At 47.8% G+C, this 12,716-nt stretch overlaps 1 protein-coding gene across 1 annotated transcript in view; it reads right to left on the reverse strand.

Annotated features, from left to right (window-relative positions):
- Positions 1 to 7,063: 7,063 nt before the first annotated feature.
- The window catches only part of LOC140403205 (complement C3-like), a 297,922-nt gene continuing 292,269 nt past the window's right edge, over positions 7,064 to 12,716 (reverse strand). Inside the window, exon 41 of the mRNA XM_072490957.1 lies at positions 7,064 to 7,523. Within this exon, the coding sequence (XP_072347058.1) occupies positions 7,382 to 7,523 (142 nt within the window). The 3' untranslated portion in view covers positions 7,064 to 7,381. The remainder of the gene's footprint in view (positions 7,524 to 12,716) is intronic.

A 12,716-nucleotide genomic window follows, 5' to 3' on the forward strand; every position in this document is an offset into this window, starting at 1 on the left:
GCAATGCGCGCGGTGGACGAGTCCGCCCCCTTCCAGGTGGAGAGCGATGCCTCAGAGGTCGCTCTCGCCGCCACTCTCAACCAAGCAGGCAGACTGGTAGCGTTCTTTTCCCGCACCCTCACCACCTCTGAAATTCGACACTCCTCGGTCGAAAAAGAAGCCCAAGCCATCGAGGAAGCCGTACGGCACTGGAGGCACTACCTCACTGGTAGGAGGTTTACCCTCATCACCGACCAACGATCGGTTGCCTTTGTGTTTGACAATACGCAGCGGGGCAAGATCAAGAATGACAAGATCTTGAGGTGGAGGATCGAACTCTCCACCTATAACTACGATATAGTATATCGTCCTGGGAAGCTCAACGAGCCTCCAGATGCCCTGTCCCGCGGCACGTGCGCCAGCGCGCAAGATAACCGATTACGTGCTATCCACGATGACCTCTGCCACCCGGGGGTCACCCGGCTCGCCCACTACATCAAGGCCCGCAACCTGCCCTACTCCATCGAGGAGGTCAAAGCTGTAACCAGAGACTGCCAAATCCGTGCGGAGTGTAAACCACACTTCTATCGACCAGATAAGACCCACCTGGTAAAGGTGTCCCGGCCCTTTGAACGCCTTAGTATCAATTTCAAAGGGCCCTTCCCCTCCAATAATCGCAACACGTACTTCCTGAACATCATAGAAGAGTTCTCCCGTTTTCCGTTCGCCATTCCCTGCCCCGATATGACCACTCCCACAGTCATCAAAGCCCTGCATAGTGTCTTCACCCTGTTTGGTTTCCCCAGCTATGTCCACAGCGACAGGGGCTCGTCGTTCATGAGCGACGTACTGCGTCAGTCCCCGCTCAGTAAGGGCATCGCCTCGAGCAGGACTACCAGCTATAAACCCAGGAGAAACGGGCAGGTGGAGAGGGAGAACGCGACGGTCTGGAAGACCGTCCTACTGACCCTACGGTCCAGGAATCTCCCGGTTTTTCACTGGCAGGAGGTCCTCCCCAATGCGCTCCACTCTATTAGGTCCCTCCTTTGAACGGCCACAAACCAGACCCCTCATGACCACTTGTTTGTTTTCCCTAGGGGAGCTACCTCAGGGGCCTCGCTTCCGCCCTGGCTGATGACACTGGGTCCAGTCCTCCTCCGAAAACATGTTCGGAGCCATAAGACCGACCCCCTGGTAGAGAGGGTCCAGCTCCTGCACTCCAACCCTCACTATGCGTATATCAGACACCACGATGGCCGGCAGGATACCATCTCCCTCCGGGACCTGGCGCCCGCAGGCTCCGACACCACGACCACGACTGCATCCCCCACACTAGGTCCCGTCCAACCTCCCATGTTCAGCGCCCCTACCCCTATCCAACCTCCCATGTTCAGCGCCCCTACCCCAATATGGTTCTCGCGCTCCCTCCCACCCGCCGCACCGGTTCACAGGAATGAAGCTCCGGAAGAGCCGCTCCAGGAGTCCACGTCTGTGCCTGCTCCGGGCCCAGCTCCACAGCCACCCGAAATGGCTGCAACACCAGTGCTTCGGCAGTATTAACGTACGATCCGGGCACCAGACCGACTGAATCTGTAAACCCGTCACCCCCGCCGGACTTCATTTTTTAAACATCGGGTGAATGTGGTGAATGGAACTACTGTTAATTCACCAGTGCACTGTGATATCATGTTACTGCTGTATCGTGTTACGTTATGTGTCTAACCCTGTGGGCTCCACCTATGGGCCATTGTACGCCTTCACCACAGGGGGATATGTCGGGGCATTTACGGGCTCGCCCATGGCTCCACCCCTTACAGGAAGAATAAAGGCAGCTGACCTGCAGGGCTGCATTCATTGTCGTACCGGTCACAGGCAGGCTCAGTTGTAAGCTGATTAAAACCACGGTTTACTTCTCAACGTGTCTCTCAGTGAATTGATGGTCACATCATAGTCGCTGAGTGTTTAATTATGGACCAGTCCACTGACTTCAAGCAGTCACATGGGAGCTCTTCTGTTTCCTCAGACCGGTACTGCACGACATTCGTAACCAGATTCTCCCGCCTAAGTTCCTGTTTGTATGCCGGGAAAAGGAGCACCATCTTATATTCTGATTTTCCAAAGTGTGGTCGGGGAATGGAATGGTAGGAGCACTTGATTGTTATCAAAATTCTTATCGCCCCTAGTGGGACAGATGTGTTGGTGGAATTTTGGCAGTACACTCCGCCATTCTTTATAATCATGGCTGATCGCCCAACTCAATACCCTGTTCCCGTGTTCCCCACCATATCTTTTGATCCTTTTCACCTCAAGAGTTATATCTAATTCCTTCTTGAAAACATACAGGGCTGGATTCTCCATTTCAGAGACTAAGGGCTGACTTATCCGGTCGCTGCGCCGAAATCGCGTTCGGCGACTGGTCGGAGAATCCAAATTCCCGACAGAATCGGGGCCGGTGCCACTTTCACAATGCTCCGCCCCCTCCAAAGCGGAGTACTCTGAGTATGCCGCACCACGTATCCACGGCCTCAGGCAATTGCCTGAGGCCCGCCCCCGATCGGTCGAGTTCCCGACGGCATGGGTTGCGTGTCGTCACACCCGTTGGAAACTCAGCGTGGGGGCTGCGGACTCAGTCCACTGCCGCCACAGTCAGGGGAGGGCCGATCCACGGGTAGGGGGACATTATTTGGGGCTGGGGAACTGTGATGGGGCGGTCCAGGGTGCGCAAGCCGGCCGAAGGGGGGACTATTTCGCGGGCCGGGTCCTCGAACGGCGTCCGCCATGAAGTACGGCACGGCTGCTGTAGGCCGCCACCGTGTTCACTGTTCACGGACTCAGAACTGGAAACCCTCCTGGACGTGGTGGAGGAGCGGCGGATGACCCTGTACCCCTGCCAGGAAGGAGGCTGCCAGGCACTGCTGTCCGTCGTGCCTGGGAGCAGGTGGCAGAGTTGGTGAGCGCTGTGCGCAACGTCGCCCGCACCGGCATGCATTGCCGGAAGAAACTCCAGGGGTTAAGGTGGATGGAGTGGGTGCGCAGCAAGATGGCCATTGCAATGGTGGACCGTGCCTGGACACTGCCCCAGTGCCATGGCCGCTCATCCTGTTCTCCCACTCCCCCCACCGCAGCCAGTGCCCGAGTCGGCAGCCCGCAGTCCTCTCCGTGGCCGACCTCCTCCTCTCTGTCAGCAGCCTTTGACAAAGGATCATCTGGACTCAAAACGTTTACTCTTTTTTCTCTCCCTAAAGATGCTGCCAGACTTGCTGAAATTTTCCAATATTTTATCTTTGGGATCAGATTTCAGCATCCGCAGTAATTTGCTTTTATCAAGTGTACAATATACCTTCTTAACCACTGTATCCACCTGCTCACATACTTTAAGGGACCGGTGTACATACACACTAAGATTCCTCTGATCTTCGGTGCTTCTCAGGGTCATGGTGTTTATCATGTATTCCCTTGCCTTGTTTGTCCTGCCCAAGTGCATCACCTCACACTTATCCGGATTGATTTCCATTTGCCACTGATCAGCCAATCTGTATTCTCCTGTAATCGAAGGCTATCCTCCTCCCTATTTACCACCCCACCAATTTTCATGTCATTCGGAAACTTATGATCAACCCTCCTACATTCATATCTAAATCATTTATATAGACCACAAACAGCAAGGGCCCCAACACAGGCTTTCAGTCAGAAAAACACCCCTCGACCATCACCCTCTGCTTCCTGCCACTCAACCAATTTTGGATCCAACTTGCCAAATTTCCTTGGATTGGATTTGTTTATTGTCACGTGTACCAAGGTACAGTTAAAAGTATTTTTCTGCGAGCAGCTCAACGGATCATTAAGTACATGAAAAGGAAATAAAAGAAAATACATAATAGGACAAATCATAGGGTACACAATGTAACTAGTTAAAACCGGCATCAGGTGCAGCATACATGGGCTCTTACCTTCACTTTCAGTCTCCCATGCGGAACTTTATCAAAAGCCTTGCTGAAGTCTAAATGGATTATGTTAAATGCAATTCCCTCATCTATACACCTGGTCACCTCTTCGGCAAATTCAATTAAGTTGGTCAGAGATGACCTCCCCTCAACAAAACTATGCTGACTGTTTATGATTAATCCTGCCTCTCCAAATGCAGATTAATTCTGTCTCTCAGAATTGCTTCAAACAGTTTTCTCACCTTTGAGATTAGACACTGGCCTGGCCTGGAATTTTCTAGTTTATCCTTTCCTCCCTTCCTTACATCAGGCGACCAGGACAGTGATCCTGATGTGGTCTCAGCAGTGCTCTGTATAAGTGAAGCATAATCGCTCTAATTTTCTGTTAAATCAGCTTCATAATAAACAATAACATTCTATTAGCTTTCCGAATTACTTGCAATACGTACATACCAACCTTTTGGGATTCATGCACGAGGACACCAAGATCCCCTGCATCTCAGAGCTCTGCAATCTCTCACCATTTGGATAATATATTTGTTTTATTCTTCCTGCCAAAATGGGCAATTTTACATTTTCTCACATCATACTCCATTTGTCAGGTCTTCGTCCACTCACTTAACCTATTTATATCCCATTGCAACCTCCTTACACCCTCTTAACAATTAGTCAACCATGACTTCAGTCCCTTCATCCAAGTCATTTATATAAATTATTAAACGTTCAGGCACCAACACTGCTCCCTGTAGCACACCACTTCTTACATCTTGTCAATCATTCAAAGAACCATTTATGCCAACTGTTTCCTGTTATCTAGCCAATTTTCTATCTATGATACTCCCTACACCATCAGCTTCTATTTTCCACAACAGCCTTTGATGTAGCACCTTATAAGTGCCTACTGGAAATCTAGAATAGTGCATCCGAAGATCAAAGCAATTTACTGCGGGTGATGGAATCTGAAAGAAAAACAGAAAATACTGGACAATCACGTTTTGAGTCTAGATGACTGGCTTTGAGAGTCATCCAGACACAAAATATTAGCTTCCTTCTCTCTCCACAGATGCTGCCAGACCTGCTGTGATTGTCCAGTATTTTCTGTTTTAGAACAGTGCATCCATTAGTTTCCCTTTATCCACAGCACATGTTACTTCTTCATAGAACTCAAAAGGAATTGTTAAACATGATTAAACATACTAATCTTTATTGTCACAAGTAGGCTTACATTAACACTGCAATGAAGTTACTGTGAAAAGCCCCTAGTCGCCACATTCCGTCGCCTGTTCGGGTTCACTGAGGGAGAATTCAGAATGTCTAAATTACCCAACAGCACGTCTTTTGGGACTTGTGGAAAGCGGAGCACCCGGAGGAAACCCACGCAGACACGGGGAGAGCATGCAGACTCCACACAGACAGTGACCCAAGCCGGGAATAAAGTATCCACTTGATCAGCACCCCTTCCAAAGCATTCACTCTCTCCAGCAATGATGCACAGTAGCAGTGTGTACCATTTACAAGATACACTGCAGGAACTCATCAAGGCTCCTGAGGCAGCACCTTCAACAGCCACTACCATCTAGGACAAGGGCATCAGATACATGGGAACCTGGAAGTTCCCCTCCAAGCCACTCACCATCCTTACTTGGAAATATATCACCATTCCTTCACCGCTGCTGGATCAATATCCTGGAACTCCCTCCCTAATTGCCTACACCACATGGACAGCAGTAGTTCAAGAAGACAGCTCATCACCACCTTCTCAAGGGCAATTAGGGATGAGCAACAAATGCTGCCCTAGCCAGCGAAGCCCACATCCCGTAAAAAAATGAAAAAAAATAAATACTCCTCCTCTTAGTCATGAAATGCTGCTGGGAAAACAAGTTACCAAATTTCCCTCCCCATTTATCAACAAGCTGCCCATCAGCACCCCAGATTTGAGCGTACATTTAAATGAGATCCGACCTGTAAAATATTTTGTGCAATTTTTGACATACTGAAGTCCATTTTTCCAGTGAATGCAAATGAGAACACATTCATACAGCTCCAGAAACTTCGGGCTGGATTCTCCATTTCTGCAACTAAGTGTTGACGCCAACGGAGGGCCGTGGAATTTCACGACAGAAATATTGGCACCACACATGGGACTGATTCCATTACCGTTAAGGGGTTAGCAACGGTGCTGCATGGAACACAATCGAATCCAATGAGAAATGGTGCGGAATTCGCTGTGTCCGTGATTGCCACTCGGAAGGCTGATAAGCTGCAGCCGCACATACACATTACACTCCCCACACACACTTATCCCAGCCAAAAAGATGGCACTGGTTTTGCTGGAGTGCATCAATACAGCTGATGGGTCGTCTGGACCAGAGGGCACCTCAGGAGGTGCCCTGCGGGACACCTATCCTACCCGTGGCACCAGGTTCAAAGTGGGCTGTTAACGGTGCAAGTTGCATGGCTGCCTTGCCGGCTTTGGCAATGGTGCGCTGTGCCTGTCCACCCCAACCCCACAGCTCACCTCCTGGCCATCCCCCACAACCCCGGCAGAAGTGCCCCACCCCCCCCCCCCCCCCCCCCACCCCCGCCAACGACATAACTGTCAGCAAACTATGGCGATATTGAGGCACCTTCTGAACCCCTCTCTCTCTCCCGTAGCAGCCGCCATGCCGGTTTCATGATTTTTCAAAGCACAAGTGAACTGCGCCATTGGGAGCTCGGCCTATCGGTGGAGAATCACGGAGCCCTGGAGAATACCGGGTCTGGCCCGCTGATGATATGCAGTGTTTATTGTACGTGCGGAGTGAAACGCATTGATGCTATTTTCGAGGTGATGGAGAATCACGATTTGGCGTCAAATCGGCACCTGCTGTGATTTTGGAATCAGAAGCTATTCTCCGCCCAATCGCATTTCCCAATTTTGGTGTTGGCTAACGGAGAATCCCGCCCTTTATGTCCATGTACGAAAGGGGTAGGGGGATGTGTTGAAATAATTAGAAAATACAGAGATGTGCAGGAAATATATCTGGTACATGTAAAAAGAATACAAAGTGTTTGTGATTTGGTGATCGAAAGAAGTATCAGAAAAATAGTACACATCCTGTATTGAGATTGGCTGGTACTAAAATTTCATACGAGTTAAACCGTTTTTTGACATGTTTTTATTGATAGTATTCACATCATCATACAGAACATTATCATAAAGATGAGGTAAAGGAAATGCTGCACAGAATGGTCAAAAAAGACATCTCTCTGACTACCTTTGAAATTAAATATCTGTGTGCTTTCGAGTCATTGCTATAACACATAAGAGCTACCTTTGAAATCAGGGTTTTAAATCAGGTTTTAAATCAGCAATGTCACGATGTATTTTCTTGTCATTTGGTATCTGATCAGTAAGCTTTATTTAATTTAGATGACATGATTCAAATAATATTTTACCACCATCATTGAAACAAAAATTAATTTCCACAGCCATTAACCATCAGGGCTTCGGAAAATTCCTCTAGGTCCTGACAGAGGTTCCTATAACGACGGTCTTGACATTCATCTCCTTTTGGCCAACGTTCAATCCAGGTTCCGCCTCCAATCTGATAGCTTATCCTGAAATTCAGACAGCCAATGAAAATGAGGACGAAATCACACAGGCACACTGATTATGAATACCGTCTAAATTAGAAAGATCTTATGATAGCTAATGGCTGTTTCTATGTGATATTTGATTTACCATGTGAAATGAAACGAAAATGAAATGAAATGAAAATCGCTTATTGTCACAAGTAGACTTCAATGAAGTTACTGTGAAAAGCCCCTAGTCGCCACATTCCGGCGCCTGTTCGGGAAGGCTGGCACGGGTATTGAACCGTGTTGCTGGCCTGCCTTGGTCTGCTTTAAAAGACAGCAATTTAGCCCAGTGTGCTAAACCATATAAAAGGATATTAAGGCACTGGCGAAGGTATAAGGAAAAGATTGCCAAGGATGACGTCAGAAATTAAGGACACAATTCAGTGAAAAGAAATCTAAGTCCGCTTGCGGGCACGTTTGGCAGGATGTTTCTTGGAGGCTGCAGCATCAGGATTCATCCCGCTATTCACCGGCACTTTGCAGGTTTTTTTTGAGGCGTTTCTCCCCATCGAGCCTTTTTCCTGCACTGGATAGCTGATCTCGCAGCAGTACCGACTTCTCTCAGGTCGGGGTGCCATTTTGATAGGTGCCCCGATGTCTACATCCCCCACCCCCCGCCCCTGCTTTCTGGAACCACCTCCCCCCCTTCAACCCCCCAAAATTACTTGGTCCCTCAATACTCCCCTTCCCCCAACCTCTCATGGGCAATGGCCTGCAAGGTCTCACCCTGGCAGTGCTAACCTGGCACTTAGGCACCCTGGCTCTGCCTGGCCACCCACCTGGCAGGCAACCCCAGAGGTACCATCACGCCTGGTCCATGTTTGTGGAAGCCAGTGCAAATGGTGCCCGGTTGAAATCTCACAGGCATGGCCATTGACTCTCGGGCGTCGGGCGAATACTGCATCAGGGTATTTAAATGAGCCAAATCTGATTATCTGGATCATGCCCAGTGAAGGCGTGATCCAGATCACAGTGGGCATAGCGAGTCGGGTGACTCCCATCAGCCTGGTGCGGGGCCAGATCTGGGGCCCTCCTGGAATTCACCCATTGCTCCTGGCATGGCTGAATCGTTCTCTAAAGCTATCAGGAAAATTTCCAAAATTTGAAGCCTGTTTCTCTGGTTTAAAAAAAAAAGTACACAGAAACATATATCGAATATAGAAGCAGGAGGAGGCCATTCAGCCCTTAGAGCCTGCTCTGCCATTCATTATGATCACGGTTGATCATCAAGTTCAATAACCTGATCCAGCCTTCCCCCCCCATATCCCTTGATCCCTTTTGCCCCAAGAGCTATATCTAACCTGTCTAATCTATTAGGATTTTATAAGTTTCCATGAGATCCTCTCTCACTCTTCTAAACCCCAATGAATATAATCCTAACCGACTTAGTCTCTTCCGATATGACAGTCCCGCCATCCCAGGAATCAGCCTGGTAAACCTTCACTGCATTCCCTCCATAGCAAGACCATCCTTCCTCAGATAAGGACACCAAAACTGCACACAATACTCCAGGTGTGGCCTCACCAACACCCTATACAATTGCAGTAAAACATCTCTACTCCGATACTCAAATCCTCTTGCTATGAAGGCCAACATACCATTTGCCTTCTTTACAGCCTGCTGATGCACGAGGACAGCAAGGTCTCGTTGAGTAGTCACCTCTCTCAATTTACACCCATTCAAATAATAATCTGCTTTCCTAATTTTGTTACCGAATCAGATAACGTCACATTTATCCACATTATACTGCAGCTGCCATGAATATACGCACTCACTCAGTCTGCCCTGGTGTGAAGGGTGTAGACAATAAAAATTAACATGCTGCCAAGGTTCCTCTTCTTATTCAGATTGGCTCCCAATCTTCATCCCCAGATCCTTTTTCACCAGGGTGGATAAGCTGATCATGGCCTTCGTATGGGCTGGAAAGACCCTCGGATTTGTAAAACCCTACAACTCTGCCGAACTTCCTATTCTACTACTGGGCAGCGAATGCACAGAGGATGCAGGAGTGATTGACGGAGCTGGAGGCAGAATGGGTGCAGATGGAGGAGGCCTCCTGTATTGGGACGTCCCTCCAGGCACTACCACTACCGCACTCCCTATCCCACTAGCCAAGTACTCAAGGAGCCCGGTGGTAGGAGCCACATGAAGGACATGGAACCAGCTCAGGCACCACTACAAACTTGACGATATGTCTGTTGCAGCCCGCATCTGCAGACTAGATTTGTCTGATGAAAATAAATGCTGCCTACAAAGCGTGGAGAAAGGACGAAGGGGGACTGACAGCAAGGGACTGCCAGAGGGTGGAGGAGAGGGGTCGGGGACAACGGTGGGGTGGGGGGGGGGGGGGGGGCATGGAATAACCAGACGGGGGAGGAGGAGCAGGGAGGGGAGGAGATCGCATCCACATCACAGCAAGGAGAAAGCAAAATTTTCACAATAGAACGGGGGCCTGGATGCTCGCAAACTGCAGCAAAATTGACGTACTAAATCTCATCTTTTTTGTTTCATCCTGGGGTGCTGTACGCAGTGAATATCCATCGCCTCAGGTTACATTGGGGTACCTTTGACTGTATTTTTGCTGGTTACAACAATGTAAACAGACCACAATTTTAAAATGTTTTAGCACAAGTGTAAATTTTGATGACATTTCGGGTATGTCTTGTACAATGGGGGAATTTATTTATTTATAACCTATGTTATGACTGATGGAACTGTGTAAATAAATTATATTACATTTCTGTTACTGAGGTTGCTGTTCTTGTTGTAATTTTTGATACAGGCATTGGTTTTGTTTCAGTAATTTTTGATATAAAATGCCTCACAGCGCCAGGGACCCGGGTTCAATTTCTACCATGGGTGACTGTCTGTGCAGAGTTTGCACTTTCTCCCTATACTGAGTTTTCTTTGGGTGCTTCGGTTTCGTCCCACAGTCCAAAGATGTGCAGGTTAAGGGAATTTGCCGTGCTAAATTGCCCCTTAGTGTCCAAAGGTTAAGTGGGGCTGAGGGGACTGGGCAGGGGATTGGGCCTAGGAGGGGTGCTCTTTCGTAGGGTCGATACAGACCCATTAGGCTGAATGGCCTCCTTCTGTATTGTAGGGATTCTATGTTAAATGTTCAATGAAAATGTTTTTAAAAAAATATATGTATATATATAATGCGAACAGTTGTGATCCGAATACAGATCCCTGCAGTACCCCAGTAGTCACTGCCTGCCAATCAGAAATAGACCCATTTATAGGGCAGCACGGTGGCGCAGTGGGAGCATTACTGCCTCACGGTGCAGAGGTCCCAGGTTCGATCCCGGCTTTGGGTCACTGTCCGTGTGGAGTTTGCACATTCTCCCTGTGTCTTCATGTGTTTCGCCCCCACAACCCAAAGATGTACAATGTAGGTGGATTGGCCACACTAAATTGCCCCTTAAAAAAAAAAGAAGACGACCAACCTTTTGCTTCCTGTCTGCGAACGAACTTTCTATCCATCTCAAGGCACTGCCTGCAATCCTTTGTGCTTTAACATTTCATAGTAATCTGTTATGTGAGACCTTATTGAAAGACTTCTTAAAGTCTAAATAAACCACATCCACTGGTTCTCCCTGGTTAACTCTACTAGTTACTTCTTCAAAGAATTCTAGTAGATTTGTCAAGCATGATTTCCCTTTTGTAAATCCACGCTGACTTTGTCTGATTATACCACTGATTTTCAAATGCTGCGCTATGAAATCCTTGATAATGGAGTCCAGCAACCTCCCTACTATCAACGTTAGGTTCATTGGGCTATAGTTCCCTGTTTTCTCTCTACCTCACGTTTGAATAGCTACCCTCCAAACCGAACATACCATTCCAGAGTCCAAAGAATTTTGGAAAATGACCACCAATGAAGCTACTATTTATAGGGCCACTTCCTTATGTACTATGGGATGAAGATTATCAGGCTTTAGAGATTTATCTGCCTTCAATCCCATTAACTTCCCCAGGGGCTGTTTAGCACACTGGGCTAAATCACTGGCTTTGAAAGCAGACCAAGGCAGGCCAGCAGCACGGTTCAATTCCCGTAACAGCCTCCCCGAACAGGTGCCGGAATGTGGCGACTAGGGGCTTTTCACAGTAACTTCATTGAAGCCTACTTGTGACAATAAGTGATTTTCATTTCATTTTCAAAATCATTTCTGAACTAATACTAATTTCCTTCAGCTCCTCACTAAAACTTCTGTTACTTAAAACTTCCAGTACATTATTCATGTCGCACAAGTGAATAGCACTGTGGCTTCACAGCGCCAGGGTCCCAGGTTCGATTCCCCGCTGGGTCACTGTCTGTGCGGAGTCTGCACGTTCTCCCCGTGTCTGCGTGGATTTCCTCCGGGTGCCCCGGCTTCCTCCCACAGTCCAAAGATGTGCAGAGTTATGTACATAACCAGAGAAACTTTTACAGTCAGTTTTTATGTTCCCTGCTAGCTTATTTTCATATTGTATTTTCTCCTTCTTAATCAATTCCTTGGTCTGCCTTTGCTGAATTTTCAACTGTTCCCAATCCTCAGATCTATTGCCTTTTCTTGCTAATTTGTATACCTCTTTGAATCTAATACTATCTCTAATTTCCCTTGTAAGCCATGGTTTGGCGACAGTGCCCTTTCTACTCTTACGCCAAATAGGAATAAATAACTTTTGGAGTTCACCTATTGGTCCATTGAATGCCTGCCATTGCCTGTCCACGGTCTTCCTTTCAGTGATGTTTCCCAGGCCATCAAAGCCAACTCATGTCTCATACCATCAGAGCCTTTATTGAGGTTCAGGATCCTGGTCTCAGAATCAACTACCTCAATATCCACCTTGATAAAGAATTTGATCATATTATAGTCACTCATCGCCAAAGGTTCTCTCACAACTAGATTGCTAACTAATCCTTTCTCATTGCACAACAACCAGTCCAAGATGACCTGTTCCCTTATTGGTTCCTCCACGTATTGGTCCAGAAAACCATCCGGTATGCACTCCAGAAATTACTCCTCTATTGTACTGTGATTAATCTGACTGACCGAATGTATGTGCAGATTAAAGTCACCCATTATCACAGGTGTTCCTTTATCACATGCATCTCTGATTTCCTGCCTAATGCTATTTCCAACCTAACCACTGCAGTTTGGTGTTCTGTATACCACCCCTACGAAAGTA

This window comes from Scyliorhinus torazame, chromosome 27 (assembly GCF_047496885.1).
Source record: "Scyliorhinus torazame isolate Kashiwa2021f chromosome 27, sScyTor2.1, whole genome shotgun sequence".
NCBI classification, from domain to species: Eukaryota; Metazoa; Chordata; class Chondrichthyes; order Carcharhiniformes; family Scyliorhinidae; genus Scyliorhinus; species Scyliorhinus torazame.